This window comes from Podarcis melisellensis (genome assembly GCF_964234715.1).
Source record: "Podarcis melisellensis genome assembly, chromosome: 1".
In the NCBI taxonomy this organism is placed as follows: domain Eukaryota; kingdom Metazoa; phylum Chordata; class Lepidosauria; order Squamata; family Lacertidae; genus Podarcis; species Podarcis melisellensis.
The window spans coordinates 83,686,452-83,710,578 of record NC_138528.1 but is presented as its reverse complement, the minus strand read 5'-3'; the positions used below and the strand labels follow the sequence as shown (position 1 = coordinate 83,710,578).

General features: G+C 47.0%; 1 protein-coding gene across 7 annotated transcripts in view; it reads left to right on the top strand.

Annotated features, from left to right (window-relative positions):
• The window catches only part of ASIC4 (acid sensing ion channel subunit family member 4), a 208,000-nt gene that overhangs the window by 158,921 nt on the left and 24,952 nt on the right, over nt 1-24,127 (top strand). For 5 of the 7 annotated variants that reach the window (XM_081884146.1, XM_081884148.1, XM_081884149.1 and 2 more), the window contains exon 2: nt 22,774-22,918. In XM_081884146.1, the coding sequence (XP_081740272.1) occupies nt 22,774-22,918 (145 nt within the window). Of the gene's footprint in view, nt 1-19,508; nt 20,162-22,773; nt 22,919-24,127 lie in introns of those variants that run through there. The other 2 variants (XM_081884147.1, XM_081884150.1) reach the window with 2 other exon arrangements.

Below are 24,127 nucleotides of genomic sequence, written 5' to 3'. Positions count from 1 at the left end.
GGGCCCTGAGATAAGCTGGTCAGAGGTGGTTTTAGGGTAGCATGACCAGTTCGGCTTCACTGGGCACCAGCGCTGCAGGTGGTGCCGCAACAATGATGTAAAACAGAGTGCGAGTGGCAAAGGCTGCCACTGTAAATCAAGAGCCCAAAGTCCACCACTGACCCACAAATTCTCCCTGTGTTAACCTGCTTTGGGAATAGGATGCAACACAGTGTGTAGGGAGGCCTATTTGGCTGCTTTAGGCTCTTTCTCCTGTGTGAAGCGTTGTAGGCCATGCCGTTCGGTTGATGAGTTTGGTAGCCAGGTGGTAGTGAAGATGGTTGGAAGATGACTTGGAGAGAGAGGAGATCATGCAGTGAGAACTGGCAGCGAGGCTGCAGAAATACTGGCATGCAAGTGTGATAGGAAATACTTTTCCTGAGCATCCAGGGACTGGACAAGTGGTACAGCAGCTGTAACAAAATCCTGGAAGAAACATGAACAGGTTCCAGCTTTCAGGGCTGCCAATTGAGCTAATTTGCCATGAGCTCATTTCCATGTAGGCTGGCCAGTATCTGTGCCAGGGCTGCAGGTGATCCAAGTTATGAAGAGCCACAGACCTCTGGGTACCTCACAACAGCTATCTCATATGAAGCCAGGTATGGAAAAAGGGGTTGTGGTTGACCCAAAATGACCTCACAGGCCAACCTCTGAGGCCTGACAGGGCTAACTAGGCCCATGGGCAGGAGGTTCCCTACCAGGCCTCTAATGTAAAGTGGTGAGCACAACAAAACAACTTCCCCCTCTCAGTGTGGCTCCCAAAACAGAGGAAAGCTATGCAGGAGTGGAGTTTTGCGTGAAAAAAACTGTGAACTCATTAAAAACAAATTCCTAGGCTCAAAATGTGATAACAGGCGTCCTTTTCTTTAAATCTGTACGTCTTTTGTGCTTGGCTCTGATTGGTAGCACTTGAGGTTCCAGTTCTCTGCTACACTGTACATGCATATGCGTGAGTAAAACCCTTAAGTGCTTTGGAGCGAAACTGTCACTGAATCCACATGTACTAGTCTTTCAGGCAGCCTTTCGAAAGACAGCCTAATCACGGAGATAGCACATAAATGCTCACAGATTAATTACACCATTCAGTAGTGTGCCCCTTGGGGTGACCTCAAGGGGATTATTTCCATACATTTGAGTGAGCTCTGTATCCTCTGCCACTGCCTGTTCTCCAACTGCTCCCCTCCCCGCCCCATAGCCTTCTCATTTGTGACATGTACAAAAAGGATATGGTGAGTCCCATAAACCTATTTACTAGGGTGTCACATTTGTATCCATCCACCATGAAAGAGACATTGCTTGAGAGAGGGGGCATAGTTCAGTAGTGTAGCACATGCCTTTTGAGTAGATAACAGTGGTGAGGGGACACCCCCCATGCCACCTCAATGTTGTTCAACTCTAGCTCCCATCAGCCCCAGGCAGCACAGTCAGGGTTGGGGATGGTGGGAGCTGCAGTCCAACAACATCTGGAGGATTACAGGTTCCCCAGCCTTGGCGTAGAAGGTCACAGGTCAATCCTTGCCACTAGCTGTTTAAAAAACATCTCAACCAGCCTGAGACTGGAGAAACCCCTGTTTCCCAAAGTTGCCGACCTTTTTGCAGTGCTGGCAGCTTTGCAGGGCTGGAGGAGGCGGGCAGGGGCTGGAGGGCAGCTCCTCCGGCAGGGAAGAGGTGGAGGATCCGGGCGGCGCTGCTTCAGCGAGGTGGGCAAGGGCAGCGAGCTGATGCCGGGAGGCACTGTGCTGCACCCAGCCTCTGCCTCTTCTCTGGTGCCCGTGCCGTGGTGGCCATGGCAGGCGGAGCCTCCGGGTGCATGGCGGAGGTGGGCAAGGGCAGCAAGCTGATGCCGGGAGGCGCCGCGTCCAGCCTCTGCCTCTTCCTTGGCGCCCTCCAGAACTTGGCACCCTGGTGCCCCACGCCACTTGCCTCTGTGGGCAAGATGCCCCTGTATGTAAGCTTCATATGTTTATATGTCATTCTCTGTCAGCAGTATATAATTAAGGATACTTAATTTTGAACTAGAATAGCCAACAAGGCACTCTCCAAATATTTTGGACTTGAACTCCCATCAGTCCCCCAAAGCATGGCCAAAGTTCAGGGATGGTGGGAATTGTAGCCCAAAACATCTGGAAGGCACCATGTTGATTACCCCTGATCTAGGAGCTGCCATTTCTTTTCTTTTAAATTAAAGGATTTTACTTGGGTAATAGTAATACAGTGGTACCTCAGGTTAAGAACTTAATTCGTTCTGGAGGTCCGTTCTTAACCTGAAACTGTTCTTAACCTGAGGTACCACTTTAGCCAATGGGGCCTCCCGCTGCTGCCATGCCACCGCCACGTGATTTCTGTTCCCATCCTGAAGCAAAGTTCTTAACCCGAGGTAGTATTTCTGCGTTAGCAGAGTCTGTAACCTGAAGCGTATGTAACCCGAGGTACCACTGTACATACAGAGCCTCTGTTTTCAAGTCGTATAATCTTACATACAGATCTGTAGCATTTGTGGTGAAATGTTATTGTTACAAGCAATATGGGTTTGTGAGGTAAGAGAAGTGGGAAGAGAGAGGGGAGGAAATGGGGGAATAGTAAAATTTTTATTATTTCACATAGTATATGAGCAAAGCTTTTATGCCAGTGTCATGTGAGTGGTTACTTTATTTTTGCTAGCAATGCAAGAGACCAGAGGTCTTGGTTGATTTCATTTGGTTAATTGCAGTGTGTTTTGTTGGTGTGTAGTGGGGGGGGTGTTGTTGGATCAGGTTAACCATATCAATTCATATGCTGTTGGTGGGGTCATGTCTTATTGGCTTGCATATTTCACTTGGTGTATGTGTAGAGCTGAGATGAGGTAGGAAAGAGGGAACTCTACTACTGAGGACAAAGCAGTCCACTCATTCTGCATCCTCATGGAGTAACCCGAGATCACAGAAAAGGGCCTTGGAAGTGCCAGCCTGGGTCTAGTGCTTCTCAGTAGTGTCCTTCCTCGGGCTAAGCTTCCTTTCCTCTATTCACCCAGTGAATTCACCCATTCAGGCTCGAGGCTTCCCTTGGGCAAGCTGGGTGCTAGCCATGGCAGAGAACAGTGGGAAAAGACTGCCCTGCTCGTCACATCTCAGAATGACTCAGAAGGCAGGTTCCCATGTCTCCCATTCCTTTTCATCTTCAGTGGACGCCGTCACCAGCAGAGTGGGGTTAGCAGCTCTGGAGAAAAGAAGAGAAAACCCCCGCCGGGGCTGAGAGAATGTTTGATGATGGCGGATGATATAAAAGCTGAGCTATTTCTGTCAAGGTCAGAGTGTAGCCGAGGTGGCACTGGCAGCAGCGGCTTCGTAGAGCAGGGAAATGAGGGATCTCGTCAGGAAATTACCCTGCTAATGGGGTCTCCCTGGCACACAGCAGGCGGGAATCCCAGACATTCTAGAGCTCTGATGGAAACAGAGGCAAGAGACCAGCACAGGGGTCACTGAGAGATGAGGGATTGGACTGCAAGCTGGAAAAAGAGCACAGATAAACTGAAGGGGCAGAAATGAAGGTCCCCAGGGAGAAATATTAGGGCCAGCTGTTGGGTGGTGCGTGGGTACTGCAGTCTATTCCGCTTCCATAGAGAAGGGCCTATCTTAGCCGTACAGTTTCAAAAATTTAGAATGATCAGGGTTATATCTATACATGCTTTTGCCAATTTACTTTGGCCCATCTTCACTACACAGTGAAGCATTATCATGCCACTTTAAACAGTCTTGACTTCCCCAAAATAATCCTGGGAGCTGTAGTTTGCTAAGGCTGAGAAAGTTGTTAGGAGACCCATTCCCCTCATAGAGCTACAATTTGCAGGGTGCTTTAACAGTCAGTGCCTCTTCTCAGGGAACTCTGGCCACAGAGATGCCAGCTAACCCTGAACATGGTGGTGCCCCATTAGTGTTTCCCTCTGCATTTTGGACATACTTTCACCATCACCACCACCACCATCATCATCCTTTAAAATCAAATGAGGAACCTCTGCCCTGGGGTCTGAATATGACCCTCCAAACCTCTTATCTATCCCTCAGGACTCCCCAGTCTACGCCCCTTACTAATCTATTCTATCCTGGCAAAAGCACTCAAGGAGGGTGTAGAGCAGGGCTAGTGAGGGGTGTGGCCTGGGGAGAGGGGGTGTGGCCTGCAGTAAGTCCCAAGGGCCAAATAGACATGCCTAGAGGGCCATATTTGGCCCATGGGCCTGAGTTTCCCCACCCCTGACCTAGATCTTATTTTCCCCTCACACACAGAGCCTCCAGGCCAGTCTTTCCACATATATCAGGCTTTCATTGACCTACTTTTCTGTCATATTCAGCTTCCCAGGCCCCTGTCCTCGTACACTCAGGTGCTCTCATTTCTATTGTTGTCCCTCACATTTGTCTTTGCTCCCCTGGGACACTCCCTAGTCCCAGGTGCCCACAGTTAGGCAGTTTTTAGCCCATTCCCTCCATAGCCTGCTTTTCCTTCATGCGTCTTAACAAAGGTTTCCCCCTGGCTGTATAGGCCCCTCACCTCCACCACCTACCACACTCTCCAACTGCTAACCCTGAGGTTTGTTTCTCCACATCCCTTGTCTTCCCTCTTCTGCCTGAGCCCCCTCCCTCTCACCTGCCAAGCTCCCTGGATCTATGGGCTACCCTTGTCGGACATAAATTTCCCCTGGCCATTCCCTGCCCATAAATCTTCCTGCTGCAGCTCCCCAAGCGCCGCGCTTCCTGACACCTGCCCTGCCCTGGACCATCCACACCCCTTGATTTAATGCCAGGCAGATTTCATTACTGCTGCTTGCTCTCCTCCCTGGGTCGTTAATGAAGATGTTAAAGGAGAAAAGCCCTGCCCCCGACCCTGTGCCCCCACTCATGTCCTGCACTCAAGTGCATCCGCTGCAACTCATCAATCTCTGCCAGCATCCGAACTGTTCACAATGGGTGTCACCGCAAAATGTAGTGTTGTAAACCCTCCCTCTCCTCCGCCATGCTCAGGTTTCATAGGCTCATCTCTCACCCTTGGGCCAGCAGGCAATCCTGTCCTAATCCCTCTGCCAGGGGATGGAAAATTTGGAGGAGGTGTCCCCCTGATTATTCTAGTGTTTTTCACAATTTTTTTGGGGGGGGTGTGGAAAATTGGGGAGGGGCTGGCTCCTCCCCACACACATTTTTTCTGGCTGTTTTCCAGGCCTTCACATCTCTAGCAGGCTCTGTCTCTAGCAGGTACCCTGCTCTTCTTTTTCTGGGTGTGTTACTGCCTCCTCATCAGAATTCAGTTCATATATTCATATGATGTGTTTGTCTTCAACTAAGCTAGGCGCTCCCCCACTCCTCCAAAAGCAGCTTGCAGAATGAACCCTATACAAATGTGGTACCCCTAGGTGAGCTTGCAAGCTGAACACAACCAACACATAGGCAAGGTATAGTTGCACACTAATCCTTTAATAAACCTCCTTTTGCGGCCTGCTTATACCCCGTATTCGCATAAAGAGGGTATCATACGAGTACACTGCCTCTGGCATCAGATATGCCACCTGGCCCCATTTTTAGATGTTCGTATATTCACATAGGGACGCGGGTGGCGCTGTGGGTTAAACCACAGAGCCTAGGACTTGCCAATCAGAAGGTCAGCGGTTCGAATCCCCGTGACGGGGTGAGCTCCCGTTGCTCGGTCCCTGCTCCTGCCAACCTAGCAGTTCGAAAGCACGTCAAACTGCAAGTAGATAGATACCGCTCCGGCAGGAAGGTAAACGGCATTTCCGTGCGCTGCTCTGGTTCGCCAGAAGCGGCTTAGTCATGCTGGCCACATGACCTGGAAGTTGTATGCCGGCTCGCTCGGCCAATAAAGCGAGATGAGCGCCGCAACCCCAGAGTCGGTCACGACTGGACCTAATGGTTAGGGGTCCCTTTACCTTTACTTTATATTCACATGTCATGAAGGGGGCTCTTGAGACTGCTAAAGGCAGGACAGGGCTGTGAAGCTCCTGGCAGACATCTCAGTTTGGTAGTCCACAAGTTTGGAAGAACAAACTGCTGCTACATGTTTGTATGCTTTACACAACCTCTTTGCTGTCCCCACATGGTGCATGGCCTGCCTGTCCTTCCGTCATGCACTTTCCAGCATATTCTGAGACCCACAGGAGAAGCTCAGCTTTGTGCTCTGCTTAGTTGAAAAACAGATTAGACATGAGTTGGGCTTTTTCTGTCACGGCACATACTGTATTCTGTGGATCTCTCTTCCTAGAGTGGCCCATCTGAACCCTTCATTAAAGGTCAAAGTGGAATTTAGACTAGAAAACAGTTTTACAGAGGATCTGGAGATCAAAAACAGAACATCTGCTTCATCCACAGCTCTGCTGGTTCACTCTGGCCAGGGATAATCATAGAATTGTAGAGTTGGAAGGTTTGGAGGTGGGTTTTCAAGGATTCTCCCCACCCTCTCCTGGTTTTTAACTTTTTTTTCTTCCCATGGTCATTGAGGGGGGTGGTCCCCCCCTTTCCTGGAGGGTATCAGGGATGCTAAGTTTTGGACCCTGCAAATCTAAGATCACAGCCAACACATCCCATTGTAAAATGTTCCACTCACACAGGACCACAGGCAGAGCAGTGGTGGTGGTGGAGCTTCCCACTGTCCATGGCAACAAGGAGATCTCCACCTGTGGATCTTACTTTCCACCTGCAGAGAGGGAAATCCACAGCATCCAATGGCCCCTTTACTGCCCTCCTCAAGAGTTTAGGATCACTCCCTTAATATTATTCTGACTTCATTCTGTTGTTTTAAAATTATGCTTTATGGTAGGCCACCTTTGTTAAAATTTTGGGAGGTGGAAACGTGTAGTGTTTGTTTGTTGGTTGGTTGGTTTGTTACTGCATGTGTGTTTTTTAAAAAACAATTAGTCCCCTTGATTGCCCTGATAGAACAGTGAGAATACAAATGCTTTTAAGAAAATTGTAAAAGAAAATAAATACAGTTTAAAATAAAGACATGCAAGAGCACTGATAAAAGGGAATATGGAACATACCACAAAGCAAAGGAAATTGCATTTCACAGCTCCATGCCCCATGGCAACGAGTGCCACCACAGAGTTGCCAGGTTGAAGCCCACCTTTCCATTTGCCGCTTCCTCTGGGGATGGGGCAGTGATGGTTTATCCTGCCTGCTTCTGCCTTCCTCCACCTGCTGTGCAGCACACCTGAAATCTTGTTCATTACAGCAGGCGAGGGGAGGCAGGGGCCATGCACAACAGGGCGGTGGGAGGAACGGATAAGAGAAAATGCAGCTGCCTTGCTTCCTGCTGCTTCAGGAAATTTAAGACTGCAATTCTATGCACACTTACCTGAGTCTAAGTGTCGTTGAGCTCAGTGGGTCTTCCTTCCTGATAAACAGGCTGCACTGCGTCAGAGCAGATCTCCAGATTGTGTCCTGACAACCCTAGTTCCACAGGCCCAGGCGGACACTGGTACCCTAGCATCACTTCTCTGGACCTGTATAAACTTGTCCCATGGGCCCCCCTTCTCTCCCTCACAAACGGCTTTGTCTGTTTTGAAAATCGGGAAGATCATTTGGTGTTCTTTCAGGTTTGCAGGTTCCTTTTCCCCAAGGGTGAGAAGTTCCCTTTAGCCACTGCTTAATGTCTGGGGGATCTAGTGTTAATTTGTCCATATGCTTTCTGGAGATGAGAAGCCTTACTCCCATGTGTTTTGAGGCCTGTCAATCCGCTCCACAGTACTGGCTGCCAGCGTCCATGGAATCTCCATGCCCCTGATTAATATGATGTTTGTCCTTCCTGCCTTCTTATCAGTCAGCTGCCACACCATCTTGGCTCATCCTGCTTGTGAAAAGGAAATACAATTCCCACCCTCCACGGTTCAGGATGTTGCTTGTTCTGTTCTAACTCTTCTACTGATTGCTTCTAAATAATAATAATAATAATAATAATAATAATAATAATAATAATAATAATAATAATAATATTCAGACCCCATCCATCTAGCTGGGTTTCCCCAGCCACTTTGGGTGGCTTCCAGCAAAATATTTAAAAAATAATAAAACATCAAACATTAAAAACATCTCAATACAGGGCAGCCTTCAGATGTCTTCTAAAATGTGTGTACTTCTTTATCTCCTTGACATTTGAAGGGAGGGCCTTCCACAGGGAGGGCACTACTGCCGAGAAGGCCCTCTGCCTGGTTCCCTGTAACTTCACTTCTCACAGTGAGGGAACTGCCAGAAGACTCTCAGAGGTGGACTTCATGAGATCATAGGAGAAGTGGGCTCCCTTTATAGATATAGGTGAATAGTTTGCATAAACCACCTCCAAGTGTGATCCTCAGTTAAACTAATCTCTCCCCCCCCCCCACTCCGCCCCTCAGACTAGAGCCTCCCTGGACCTTTGGGCCCAGTAAAGTATTTTTTTCACTCACCATGCAAATAATTGGGCTTTCAGTAACACTGGAAAATGAAAGTGAGCTCAAACTGGAGGCGCCATCAAAAGGAGTATTTAAGGGGGTACCATTTTATCCACGTACTTTCCTCAAACTAAGCAATGGCAAATGGATCATAGTTGGACTGCCCAGTGGCGATCTCTGAAGCATCTAGACTGGGCCCAGTCCTATGCTTTGCAGAATGTCGGTTGCTGAGCTCAGTTTGTTTCCATCCCAACACCTATTGATGCAGTTTCCTCTCTCTCTCTCTCTCTCTCTCTCTCTCTCTCTCTCTCTCTCTCTCTCTCTCTCTCATATAGACACTTTGCACAATTCCTGGGTAATTAAGGAAGGGCCTCCCCACCATCCTGGGGAAGAAAATATGCCTCTTTCTCAATATTTCCATAATCACAGGGACTTTCAATACCAGCACGAGAGAGCAAGGATGCAGAGAAAGAAAATCCCCTAGTATTTGAACATCACAGAAAGGATATCAACATCAAGACAACTGCTATATAGCTGAGGGGAGGGGTAATGGGTTTTTTTGTGGGGGGAGGAATCAAGGATTCTTAGAGCTTTCAAGGCTTATCTAAGCACTGTACAGGCATAGAGTTGAAAGGGGGGAAATTAATTTCGAGGTTAGTCACAAGCTATGTCAACTGTCCCATCTCACACACAGTGCAGCTGACCCCTCCCCACTTGCCCCCATTATAACTGGCCCACTTTCCACCCAGCCATGAGGCCATGTTTGGGTAGGCACGGCTGCCACAGACATTGCACATTGGCAGGGTTAAATCAACCTATTAGGCAGAAGCTCCCAGCAAAATGACATTTCCTCTCGCCCGGCAGAGCCAGGAACTACCGTCCTCAGCTGTGAGAAAAACTAATATAAAGCTGCCCTTGTGTGAAGGGCCCGATGGTATCAGGGAAGGCGCAATAAATCTCAGCAAGGAACACATTCACTGAGACGGGCACAGCCACACACATACGACTACTCCACACTCTCAGAGACTCATACACAGATATCTCCTTAGGAGACCCCTGGGTCTTTCTCCGTCGCACACAACACATCACCCTACACAACAAGCACATCCAGCTGCCATGGGCAGGAGTGTTGTTGGCCCCAGAATAGGCGCATGTAGCTGTTCCTCACACACACTGCTACCCTGCTGCCTGCCGTACTGATAACCCTCACCTACAAAACTAATATATCCTTCACCATGTGTTTGCCAGCCTTTTTTGAGGACAGAATCCCTGCGTCTATGACAATCACAATTCAACAAGTACAGCACAAACATGCAGTGATAAGGAAAGGCTCACCTGTTGATTTCTTGACAGCCATGCAGGTGCTTGTGACATGCAACTTGTCGACACAAAAGATGGCAACCCTCCCTTAACCCTCATGCCTGAGGCATATGGCTGCCCCTTAGAGCAGACAGGCCCCAAGTATTCATCAGAGAAGGACACAATTTTAGTCTCACATTTCAATCCAGAAACAAAATGCATTCATATACAGGTGTCTCACCAGCATGGGCACAATACAACACTGGCCATTACCCCCCCCCCCCCCAAGACACATATATACAGAAACAGAGCTATTTCTCTCAACACATATGTACATGCACTTGGGCATCACTACCACAGACAATAAGAAGCTGTACCCTATAGATATAAACATATCAGTGCTCCCTCTTACATATCCCTTGCAGACTGACCTCTTCTTGCATACTGCTTTTGTCCCATCTTAGACACTTCCCCCTGTGTAAGGTTATATACATAATTTAAAGTGCACATGAATGCAGAAAAATTCCTCAGTAAGGAGAAGTGAACCCTAGAACCAAAGGGTACTGAAATAGGAAGCAGACCCTAAAAGACCTCATATTTTGTCAGTGCACCCACTTATTCCAAAGAAGTTGAGACTGTTGCAAACGCTGAGGTTATTGGTGAAATGACATTTCCCCCTCCTTGGGCTCCCGGGGATTTGGCTGCAACTGTAGTGTGTACAGTGGCCCTGTCTAATTCAAGATTATGGACTTAGTCCTCTTAGCGCCCCCTCCTCTTTAGAAGGCCATGCCTTACTTCAGTTGTGAAGCACACAATATTTTTCCTCCTTGGCAGCATTCTGTGCTTTGAAACAGCTTCTACATTTCTGATACGTTAGAGAGAAAAAAAAATCCAAATGAAAAGACCAGTTTGCCAACCCCATTATAAGAAGGGATTCTTACAGCATGTGCAGTTGCACATTTTTAAAAACAACAACACTAAAATCACAGCACTACAGAATAACATGGTGCTTTTCTTCTGCTGCCTTGATGCTAAACACATTTGCTTGGGAATAAGTGCACCATTTCATTGCAAAAAGGGGTAACATAATTTTTAAGTAAATAAATAATTAGATGATCATCTGTAATCATTACTGCCCCCTGACAGTACAATGTTTTTAAAAACAAAAAGAGAATGTTGTGACCAGCGTCAGCCTGGTGGGCCCTTGTATGTCTATCTCAGCCTAGGTGCTGATGCTGGGCTTGTTTACTTCTGCCTTCATCAGCTGCTCTTTGGGTGGTTGTGTTGTGTGGCTCTGGACTTCAGTCGCAACGTCCAGCCCTAGCTGAACAACCAGGTGTGCAGTGGCAACGGCTCAGTGATTGGTAGACACACTCCAGATAGGGGCTACCCATTGGGCCAGTGACTGCGGCTAAGGGCCATTTGTTATAAATTAAGAATATGCAAGGTGGATACATGTGGTGGACACAATCATGTTTTAAGTGACCATTCGTGACAGGGAGCCACATAAATGCAGCTCCACGCAAGTGAAGTAAGTGTGTGCAGCCATTTTAAAACCAGCAATTTTAAACATGACACTCATTATACACACAATGTACAATCATAATCCATGAGGGTTTGGAAGTTGGGGGGGGGGGGGTTGGAGGGAATCTGTCCAAATCTTAGTCACTCTATAATATGTAAATAGACAGTTGCCATCTCCTTGCAAGTGCTGCCACCTGCTGACTAATTGGAAACTTGGTGCTATGAGCACAGGCTGGTTTTGCTGAACTTTGAAATAAGTCCAGCCTTGGCTGAAAATTTTGCTAATAAGGGTATTCAGACCAGCAGTTTAAGGCTTCTTTGTTTTTCATGATCGTGCAAGGAAGTGCCACAGCCTACTCTGAATTCTCTTTTCCACCATTATTTGCACCCCACTTCCTCTCTTTTTCACATGAACATTTGTGCTTTTATGTCAGAAATCCTTTTGTTGTTTCAGGGGCATCATCTCTCTCCTCACTCGGCCAAACTAAGGGTGATTACCACCTCCAATATTTATATGTATATATTCTTCAGAAGGCAGCTATTGTTGAGAGATTTTGGAACATAGCCATGGGCATGAGAGGAAAGAAGTCCAACTATTTTTCCTGTGCTTGCAGCCACGGTCCAACACCAACACAGCTGGAGTTTGTAATAGCTGCGGAAAGGGAAACAGACAGGCTCAAACGTTTAAGAGATTCATGGCACATTTAAAGTACTTATCTATGCTAGGGTAACAGCTTTAAGCATAGATGCAGATTTAGAAATCATTACTAAATCATTATCTTGCCATGGTGGGGAAGGCCATGTGTGTCTGCTCAGTCTGCCACTCACATGCTCACTGTTGACGGACAATTTCAGCGCCCCTGCTCGCTTCCTAGGGTTATTCAGCTTTAAACTGGGGACGGAGTGGACAACCCTTCCAACAGAGAGTGCCTTCAGAGAGAAGACTTTAAAGTAGGACAAATGGCCACCCTCATGATCCATACAGGAATCCCAACAACCTGAAGTCACTGCATCGTTCTCACATGGTACTTCTCTGCTAACAATCCATGGCCTAAACACACTGATGTACAAATGCATGTGTAGGAACCAATATTCAAGGTTAACAACTCCACCCCCACCCCACCCCCAAAAAATGACCTGGGAACTCATGGGACCCTACCCAAGTAAATGCCTTATGTGTGCTTAATCTTATAGCTACATGTGATAGATTGTTTTAAAGAATGCTGGATTCAGTGAATCGATGTTATTCTGCCCATTTGGGCTTCAGCAGAGTTACTGTCAATTTCAGATTGGAACAGAGAGCAGGCCCAACCAGAGCCAGAGTGCAGTAATTACTCTGGATTGAGGTCGGAATCTGGTATTTGACCCTGAGATAATCTTATCTCTTCAAACTGTTCTTGGTAGCATAGAACATCTTGCTATATCGGAGTATGATTTATCAGCTGTATTTTAAGGCCTGGGAGATGTATGGTATATCAAAAGAAATGAGCAAATGTATGTTTAAGTAAACTTTCTAGTTTAATATAGAAAGCAGAAATAAAAAGTCATAGGATTAAAGAAGTGTGAAAATTAAAAATAACTACATGCAAGCTGGCTGCCGCCTCCTCCTCCATTTAGTAGTTTACTCATGTGCCACTTTTCCATGGTGAACCATGTTCAAAGCAGCTTGCAGTAGCATCAGAAAAGTTTGCATAATAAAATACAGCCAACATTTCAGGATCATTCACTAACCTCAAAGCATTATAGTTAATAGTCATGTAAATATTAAAAGGCCAAACATCTGCCATTAATATGCACTAAGATTAAACAACCCACTAATAATTCATACCGTGGCCTAACAATAGAAAGACAAAAATACAATCCAAACAGCAAAAAGAGTACATTTAATCCTAAACTAAATGTTGCCCCCAGCAACAACCCCCTAACAATACATTCTTTCGGTGGATGTTTGCTTAGAAATATATTCCATTGTGTTATGTAGTACTTTCCTAAACCAAATAAATGTGCATTGGGTTGCAACCTACGTCAGTCAATGCAGGCCCGGCTCTCCCAGGCCAGATGGAAATAAGCCAGAATGAGAAGCAAGATCCTAATGAACATTGGCAAGCGGTGACAAGGCTTGACAAGGCAGTAAGCTTCCATTGCATTGGTACAAGAGGTTACATTTTCAAAGGCCAGAAATCCAAGTCCAAAGCAGCTGCTTCCCACTTGTAGTTCCAAGTCACATCATGGATGCAAATTGACAAGAGTCTCTTCCAGCAAAGATCCATCATAGACACAGCCAAGGTCCACATAGAGATCCATCTTTTTTCCTTTCTTTAATACAAGAACCTCCTATGTTTTTTTCTAAAGATCTCAAAATCTAGTATGAGGGATTGCATTAAAAAGTCATAACCAATCACAGCCTTCATTCACTGTAAATCAGCTATTCAGATTACCAGGATGTAAAACAAAAGCCGGTTTCTGAAATATCACATTCAACAATGTTAGAATCCAAGTAAGAAATCTTGCACTAGCACATCAAAAAGAGTTCCCTATATCCTGTAGCTGGGATAATGTTGGGATAAAGTTTATAGTTTTGCCATTAAGGTAAATGAGCAGATCTTGTATATAGCTAGTCTGCAGTCATTCACATATGGCACAAGAAAAAGGAAATTCCACACAAAAAAGGGCTATATCCATATTAATTAAATTTAAAGCCACATTGAGTGTTGATGAGCTTTCTTTTCTCAGCTATTGAACTGGGTTTCTTAAACTGGTCTGTTCTGTTGTGCTTAGCATAAAAACATAAAGTTGAAGCATCATTAAAGAGGTACAAACCTCCCTAAGATTGGTTTGAGTAGACATCTTGTACTGCCCTACTTCCTCATCACTTTCCCATCCCTCCTCTGTCCTTGTTATTTTTTTACAATGGATTTCTGTCATTGTACCTGTTTACATTCAATAACCTAGATATGACTTGATAATTTAAAAAAAATATTATTTAACAAAAGGTAATCCTAGCTACTTCCTGATTCTGGAGCCCAGCTAGTGTCACATTGTTGTCTCAAGGCCTCCACCCCTTTCCTGCACAACCACATCAAATTTATAGGTGTGGTTATGAATGTTCTGGTACAAATGCACAAACTCCATGGTTTATAATTAAAAAAATGAAAAGACCAAGCTTGCAGTTCCAGGACAAGAAAGTAAGTAAAAACTGTAAACACATAAAGATTAGTACTTGGAAAGCTAAGGGTAATAAAATGAAAATGGAACTAAATGAGGCAGGATGCACCATGACAATTGTGCCAGTTGGCAGAATGGGCAATAATCATGAATTGGCTAACATTAGCGTAAGCTCACAGAGATAGATAGATGATAGATGATAGATAGATAGATGATAGATGATAGATAGATGATAGATAGATAGATAGATAGATAGATAGATAGATAGATAGATAGATGATAGAAGGATGGGAGGGAGGGAGACCACTGCTGAGCCTTGATAGGGTCTGACTCAAGGAAAATATTAATTAGGTGGCCCAAATCTTGGGTCCAGTTCACACATTATGGAGAGGCAAACCCAAGTGCATGCTCAACAGGAAGCTGTATCCAATTGTGGGCCCTTGGCAAGTATCCTTGCATGCTACATGTAACCTTCACGCTGTACATTATTTTGTGCACACTAAGGACAGGTGTGCCTCTAAGAATGTAGTGTGTGGATGGGTCTCCTTCTTTTAAAGGTGCTCAGAATACACTTGTGCTCCCCATTTGATAAGGTTTCTATTCCCTATTTAGAATTCTGTGAACCCAAGTTGGGATTGTGACCTTTTGCTCCTGATATGACTACATGGCTTTAGCAGCTACATGACAAGCTCGACAGATAAAACTGTTAAAGGCACAAGAGCTCTTCCCGAAATAAAAGTTGGCAACCCTAGCTGAAGGGCCTGAATAGTTGGCAGCCTATTAAGCATAGAGCAGTTTTCCAAAGCAGCCCTGGGCCCCTTTGACTGCAAACACCATACACTCCTTGTTAGGGGATGAACAAATCCCAAAGCTTCGTTTGCACCCTGGCACCCTCCAGCCTTCAGGGTGCGGGGTTTTTAAATGCTGCCTCCCACAGCCTTGAAGGGGAAAGGAAGGTCAGAAACAGAAAAAGGCTTGTACCTCCGCAATGCTTAATTACTGAGGGAGATCAGCTCCAATTGTTGGCTGTAATCAATATTTATTAATTACCACAATTAATTGTGATGCAGAATTAGGGCGGTAATGAGTGGAGTGTGTAATCAGGAAGGGCTCGTTAGGCAACCTGCAAGCTAGACAGGGGGCAAGCTGGCAGGCAGCCACTCGAGAGCCTCTGGGAGTGACAGGAACAACTGAAACAGATAGGAAGGGCTTTGAGGGGGAGGAATAGGGCAGCACCAGCAGGCAGGTGCATAAAGAGACTGTGACAAGTGATGTTGTGGGGGCCGGTGTTCTGTGCCCTGTGGCAGGCCCAACATGCCTTCTTCATTAGATTTGTCACCTCCTTAGCAAATGTGGATCAGGCCAGTGTCCCATCTAGCCTAGTATTCTGTTCTCACAGAGGCCAACCAGATCCCTATGGGGAGAATATGAGCAGCACTTAAGTGCAATGGCACTCGCTCTCCACTCTTGCTCACCCGCAACTGGTACCCAGAGGTATACTGAGTGGAATTCAACTAACTAGTCCCACTAGAGCAGGGTTCAGCAACCTTTTTCAGTCATGGGCCAGTCCACTGTCCCTCAGACCTTGTGGAGGGCCGGACTATATATTTGGGGGGGGGGGGGATGAACGAATTCCTTTGCCCCACAAATAACCCGGAGATGCATTTTAAATAAAAGGACATATTCTACTCATGTAAAAACACGCTGATGCAAGGACCATCTGCGGGCCGGATTGAGAAGGTGATTGGGCCGCATCTGGCCCCTGGGCCTTAGGTTGCCTACCCCTGCACTAGAGGAAGCCAGGGCAAGGACTTCCATTAGCATGGTGGGGCTTCCCATACCCCTGCACATACATACAAACACACACACAATTGGTATGGGGGAGATCAGGAGAACCCCCAAAACTGCACATCGGAGCTGGGGGGTGTTGTTCCATCTGACAAGCTGAAAAGCTTGCACTGAAAGAACAATTGCCATAGTGCTATGCTGAATTCCTCCTGCTGTTTCCAACAGTGGAGATAGAACATAACCATTGTGGCTAGTAGCTTTATCCTCTTAAAATGGGTAACCAATACCATTTCTTGTGTGAGTGTATTCCTAAATGTAACTGTAAGTGCTGTGTGAATAAGTATTTATTTATTTTTTTAATGTTTGTCCTGAATCTTCCATCATTTAGCTTCATCTGAGGGCCTCAAGTTCTTGGAGATGACCTTGCAAGGCGAGCCATTGACATTCCACTGGAACAGATTAATATTCATATGGGAAGCGTTTAATAAGCCCTAGGAAAGTCTTTGCCATTGTCAGATTGCTGGGAGACATTGTCTCCCTCCTCATTTGTGTGGCAAGTGGGTCTTCTGAGCCACAGGCCCTTCCTTACCCAGTGGAGTAGGAATTGTCTCAGTGGTGGAGGAGGGGATGCTATAATTGTGGATGGGGTCAGTATGGCCAAGTTTGAGAGAAACTGACAGTGTATTTTACCCCACACCAGAATCTGGCAGTGAACTGAGCTGATGTGAACCCTCTTCACAATTAATCATGAGAAGGTGATGCACCCTACCCCCCACCCTGGCCCTACCCTTGATGCCTAAGGGTTCAGCATAGATGCCTGAAAAGGAAAAGTATATGTATCTTATTGGGAGCAGTACAGCTTTGCAGAAGTAAAGCTTAGCCCACAGAGGCAAGGGGCTGGGGTGGGAGGAGAGGAGAGGAAGAGAAGGAAAGGGAGGATGGGAAAACTTCACAGAATGGCATCAGAATGGGTTCAAACTGTGCTGGGTTAATGTGGTAGGGCGGCAGAGAAGGAAAGAGGCACGGAGCCATGACAAGAGAGCCTCAGGCCTGTACGTTGCCATTGCCTGTCAGGCGTGGCCATAGAGAACTTTGATACAGCATAAAGTTTGATTCCTGTTTTTCTCAGCTGGATTTGAAAAGAGGGTTGGGGACTTGTCGTCTGAATTATTCTGTCCATGATACCCTTACTGCCTGTTCTGTGACACCAAGTGACATATTCTAAGTCTGAGCAAAAAAGGCCTCTCAAAATTATCCTCTCTATTTGCTGGTAGCAAAGTTGGAGGGAAGGGATTTTGCTGAATATTCTCCCAGAGTAGAGTGGATTGGGAAGGCAGAATTCCCCAGCAGCTGAGGAAGCCCCCCCCCCTCCAAAAGCAGTGGGTAAACTTGGGAAACCAGTATTCAAGTCCTCTCTTAGCCAGAAAACTCACTGAGTGACCTTGAGCCAGCCATAGTCTCTCAGCCTAACTTACCTCACAGGGTTGTTCTGAGGATAAAGTGGGGAGAGGGGAAACTTCTGTGTGCTATTTTGAAATCCTTGGGTGAAATAGTGGAGAGAAGGACTAGAAAAAGCAAGAGCCAAGCCCACAACTTCTTATAGTGGTATTCAGTTCTCCACCTATTCATGGGCGAATTAAGGTAGGGATGAGGGACATTTCATTGAATAGTCCCTCGGGGGAGTATTCTCCAACAATCAATCCATCTCCTTTATTGGCATAAAAAAGTGCATCATATACATGGATCAGAACACACACACAGTTAACAAAATGCAGTGCATGGGGGGGGGGAAGCCTGTGGACCTCCAGATGTTGTTGGACTACAGCTCCCTCATTCCTGACCAATGGCTATGCTGGCTGGGACTGATGGGAGTGGGAGTCCAATAATATCTGGAAGGCACCACCTTGGCTACCAATCACTTTAAGAGTGGGGGTGGTACAAGCCGCTGTGTTCCTGAGAGCCACACCACACACTCCTGGGCTACTCAGCTGAATGGACGCTAGTAGTTTCAGGCTCTTGACATTCATAAAGGGCCTCTGAAAACTCAATACTCTGCTGTGCTTGGTGCTGGGGAGGACACCCTGTAAAACTCTTGTCACTGCATCACACTTGCAAACGAGGCTTCTGTGCTGCCAAAGTATCTGCAGTGAAATGACAGTGGTTCCCTTTGAACGCTGTAGACAAGCTCCCCCTCCCACATAGTGGAGGCCGTATTGATTAAATGGTCCTTTTGGCAAGTGGTGCAGGTGCATAAGACTGAGGTGGAGGAAGCATAGAATCCGGAATGTTGTGGGTTCTAAATCAAATCGCAGGGAGGGGAAGATGTTAGTGGCAGACCTTGGGGTCTCAAATTTCTGCCCCCCCCCCCCGCCTCTCACCTTCAATTCTATACAGTGGTATCTTGGGTTAAGTACTTAATTCATTCCGGAGGTCTGTTCTTAACCTGAAACTGTTCTTAACCTGAAGCACTACTTTAGCTAATGGGGCCTCCCACTGCCGCCGCGCCGCTGGAGCACGATTTCTGTTCTCACCCTGAAGCAAAGTTCTTTACCCGAGGTACTATTTCTGGGTTAGCGGAGTCTGTAACCTGAAGCGTATGCAACCTGAAGCGTCTGTAACCTGAAGTGTATATAACCCGAGGTACCACTGTATCATAGTTGCGGCGCCTCCCAAGGCTTTGCACTCAGTGTGACTGAACTGGTTGCAGTCCCCTAACTCTGTCTCTGCAGATGTATTGGGCTTGGCTAAGGGGTCGATCACACTGGGTATAGGCCCAAGAGATTTGATTTTGAGAGGCAGACACAGAATCCTTTGGAACTGGCAAGCAGGGGATCTGGCACACAAACCTAGCAATTTAGACACAACCCAGAGGGTAGCTCAGGCTAAGAATGCCTAGGGGCAAAAGTGTTCTGTATTGCGGAGGGGTCCTGCCTAGCAGGTAATTGCTGAGTGCACTGGCCGAACACAAAGTTACTGTAGGCAATTAAAAAAAACAAATAATGTGAGGTGATTCATGCACACACACACCCCGTCCCCAGGAGATGCGACAGCACCTTCAGCCCTCTCTTACCTGAGATAGAAACGGGTGTTTGAAGTATTAAGGGCAAAGGGAGGGGTGATGCTGGGATCCACCCCTTCCTTCGCTCATCACAGAGCAGCCAGTGGCATCTGACACAATTGGCTCACTGTGGTGGAGGGGACGGGGGCTCCCTGCAGAAAGCAAAACATTGCAGATGAGAATATTGACTTCCCTCGGGTGGAGCCCCTGGGAAGATCTAGGACACTCAGCCTCAGGGCTCCGCTCTGCCCAACGTCATCCGTTGAGCCGGGGGTCTCTCAGCTGTGGTGAAGATGCCCTTGTCCTGCTGCCCAGATGGGTCCCCTCCTGTGCCCAACTTGGACGGCTCCCTGGCTCAGCTCACCTCGCGCTTCCTGCGTGCGACCAAGCTGCATGGGCTGCACTACATGGGCTCACGCCAGCAGTCCTGGGCACAGCGTCTGTTCTGGAGCGGGGCTTTCTTGACATCGCTGGGGTTGCTGTGCACATGGTCAGCCAACCGGATACAGTACCTGCATGCTAAACCGGTGCACACCAGAGCCCGCATGAGCTGGTCCCCCTGGATGCAGTTCCCAGCGGTCACCTTCTGCAACCACAACCCAGCACGCTTCCTCCAGCTCACCAGGCCGGATTTGTACTCAGTAGGACACTGGCTGGGGTTGACCTACAAGAACCACTCCCTGCTTCCCAGCGTCTTGGAGGAGTTGCCAGAAGAGCAGCGCCCCTGGCTTAGCCGCCTGGCCAACTACACCCGGTTCCTGCCATCGCGCCTCTCTCCACATACAATGGAGAGTTTCTTCCATCGCATGGGACATCAGATTGAGGACATGCTGCTGGATTGCCACTTCCAGGGCAAACCTTGCGGAGCCCAAGACTTCACCCCTGTGAGTGGCTTCCGTTCTGCACCAGGACCTGGGGAGGAGGGGTAAAGAGGCTGCAAGGATGAATAGTCAGGAAAACAGATTACATCCTTCTTAAAACACTTGGAATCAATTTTTGTGTGTATATGCAATAGGGGACAGGGAAGAGTTGGAGGATATGTTTGCTTTTTCAATGCATGTTTGAATAGCAGTGCAGCAGCTCTCATCTGCATTAGCAGCTTGAATTGGTTGGTGGTAACAAATCAATCCAGAATTAAAAGGTTTCAACTTGTGTGCCCTACGGGTGCAGATGCAAGGGAGCAAACGGCACCCTAGATGAAGATATAGCAGAGCCTCCGTCAGGAAAACTTGTGGTCCATTCGCTTTGACTCTGCAAAAGTCCCTGGGTTCAGTTCCTTCCTATGTTGTGGGGAGACAACATTCATCCGCTTGCCAGAGTCTCAATCTAGACTGTTGCTGCCTCTCTTTGATCATCAGGCAATTGGCTTCAAGATTTGTGTTGCTGAGCTGCAGAACAAACATAGCACTTGCAACAGCCAGGATCTGTTGCCATGAGGGTATTTGCTCCCCTTATCCTCTTAGTCCCATTTGACTTGGCAGCTGGTCCAAAGTGACTGTGACAGTCAGGGGCGCGCACACACACACACAGGCTTCTTTTGGGATTGCCTGCACCTTGGAACATGCTCCAGCATCTGCAATGTGTAGGAGTTCCATGGCAGATGAATCACTCTGGAAAATATCTCCTGCAGGGTGGAAGTCTGAAAAATACTCATTGAAGCCATACTTTGTGAATGGGTGCTTATCACAGATAGGGAAAGTGGATAAGCTAGAGTCACCTGCATGTGTCAGTTGTGTGAATAGAACATTGTGCAATTATTGGAGAGCAGCACAATGTTGCTGGTCCTGCCTCTGCCACCAGGCATTCTGATGATCCTGCTCCAGGATGGTTGTTCATAGATATAAGCATTGAAGAAGCCTACACACGAGCAGTTGCTAGTGTGGAGGCTTCCAGGTGATTGGCACTTCCAACCAGAAAGGTGTCCCAATTATGAAGAAGATGATGATTATACCCCATCCAAGGCGGCCTTCTGCATCAATAGCACAAGCTGTCACGTGGAGGTTTCTTCAGTACAGATGTCCATGCCAACAGAAAGACTTTCAGGGGAAGCTCAGCAGTGTACCCAATGCCAAGCAAGGGCCAGCAACACAGCCCTGCTCCCTGGTTATTGTGTGATGCCCTAAGGCGGCTTAGGCTGATGGAATTTCATAAGAGAGAGGGCAGGGAGACCTCATGGGGCAGCCCAGAAGGAGGAAGAGAGAATTACAAGGCTTGAGGCAGACAAGGTAAATGTTTTGTGGCAGTGGGTGGTTTTTCTGCTACAAGTGATGAGTCCCACTGCAATGGACTGAGGTACTATGAAATCTAAAGTTAGATCTAAGTATACTGGGTTTGTTGGGGGGGGGGATGTTTGAGAAAGAAATATCGGTTATGTTAGTTTTGTTTTCCGCCGATCAATATTGCTTCTCCCTAGTGTTTTTAACAGCATTCCTCTTGTACCTATTATCATCTCACTTTAAAAAACTACTTGCTTGCTTTGGCACAAACTGTTAATTTCTGTGTGGCTTAAGGTGTTGACCTAAGACGGTCAAATTATTGTGTGTATCTGGACACTGTAGAAATAAACCAATCCTAAAATATTGCTGATGGATCCCAAAGGGTTCAGTACCACCAGAATAGTGGCGGCCAAAGAAAGAGTTAGTTGCTGTAGAGTGATTGGGGTCAGTATCCTGACCCAACCTGGTAAACACAAAGCGGGAAGTGCTTGTCTCTGAATGATTTGAGGGAGCAGCTGGGCTTTTTGAGGGTCCTTGATGTGGGAGGGGGCGCCATCACAGCTTGGGACCAACACAGGTGATGTATCAGACGCTGACTTTGAGGTTTATTCCCCTTGGTTATTTTCAGTCCCAACCTTGTCCTGAGATGAAGTGGCCCTGCTGGTATATTCTTTGCCTCTGAAGCTGTATCTCCCCACCACTGTCCTGCCCCCACTTAGTCTCCAAGGGTCAAGTACCATTTATCCACTTATTTCCTGAAATACAATGTATGCCATGTACTCACAAGAGCTGTGCTGGGTCAGATCAAATGCCTCTCTAGTCCATCCTGCTGTTTGTCACAGTGGACAGCCAGGTGCCTTTGGGAAGACTGCAAGCGGGACATGTCCTCTGACTCTCTGAAGAATCTGACACCCTCTTTTTCAGTTGTGTGTGCCTCCCTCCTTCCAGCTATATGGTGTATTGGGTTCAGGCAGGATTTTTATACCCAGATATCTCCTATGCCTGAGAAACTTCTCCCCCAGTACCTTGTAGGGCTTACAACTTAGGCAGGCAGAGCTCATAGATCTTGTCAGGGGAAGAAGCCATGGTAAAATGGAGGTAGAGTAAAGGATAAGCCAGATGCTGGAATAGCAGAGGGGTTGTTCCAATTATGGGTCAAAGGCCTTGACAGAGTTGAATGGGGAAGCTTCCTGCTCCTTCTGGCTACGTTGGCATGCACAGTGTTTGTTGGGCTTCTAGGCATGATGGGCCCTTTCTCTAATCTGCCCCTTTCTCCCCAGGTCTACACACGCTATGGGAAGTGCTACACATTCAATGGCGACCGGAACAAACCACGAGTGACTCGCCAGAGTGGGATGGGCAACGGGTTGGAGATTATGTTGGACATCCAGCAGGAGGAGTACCTGCCCATCTGGAGAGAGACCAGTAAGAGCTGGGAGAGTGTTGGGAGAGAGGAAAGGACGTAGAAACATAGGACACTGCCCTACAACAAATTAGACAATTGCGCCTTCTAGCGCAAGGGGGGGTTGCTCAGGCCTGGGGGCCAAGTGCAGCCCTCCAGGCCTTTGACTGTCCCTAGGAATTCTTCCCAGGCCACATCCCTCACAGCCATGGTCCACAACCACCTTCATTTCTTTTGCCCGACTGTAATGTGTCCTTGAACTGCAATAATGCCTTTCACTTGCCTGGATGGAGCGATGAAGGCATAGAAACCTCTGACTTGTGTGGGACTGGACTTCCGTTACCCTGCTCATCACTGGCCTGCGACACCTGGAAAAGGTTTCCCATGAGGCAACAACCATCAGGCTGAAAAAGGCTTCCCACGCCTGATACAGTTTATTATTGCCCATTCTGAATTTCAGAAGCTCTCCAGGGTTTCAGAGGAGGGGTATTCCCAGCCTTGCCTGGAGATGTCAGGGATTGAACCTAGTGCCTTCAGGATGCAGAACATCTGTTCTGCTACTGAGCTAAGATGATGGAGTCACTGTACCAGCAGCTCTAATCTCCTTGCTCCCCAGCTCCCCTTCTCTCTGCCTACCTCAGTCCTCACTCTCCTGATAACAGATTCCCTCTTATATGGCTCATTGATGTCACAATCTGCCCCCAGAAGCCAGTGGGAGTGAGCAGGAGGGGTTAGCTGCAGATTCGTGAAAGTAACTAGAGGTTCACCAACATTTTTTCATGGGAAAGAACACCTAAAAAAAATCAAGTTCTACACCCTAATCAAAGAGTTAGGAAGCACAATAAGAAAATTATTCATTACAAATATACAAACATAAAAAGCATTCATAAAACAACCAGATGCCCTAATTACTATACTGTATATTACAATTTAAAAAAATGTCACCAGTTTGCACATACTATCATTTAAGACACTGATGTGCTGGATAATTCAAATGGATGCTCCTGGCAGCACATTTGTGATATTTTTTAAAAATTTTAATACATAGCAGTAACCAGAGCTGTTTGTTTTACTAATGCTTTTAATAAAATCAAGAGTCCCCACTTGATTAGGCGTCAATCAGCTACTCTGCTCACAACGGTTGGAAAGGACAGGGATGTATGAATGCAAAAGATAGACATGAAGATCTCATTAAATTACATGGCTAAATTTATTCAGCTAAGGTCTAGCAA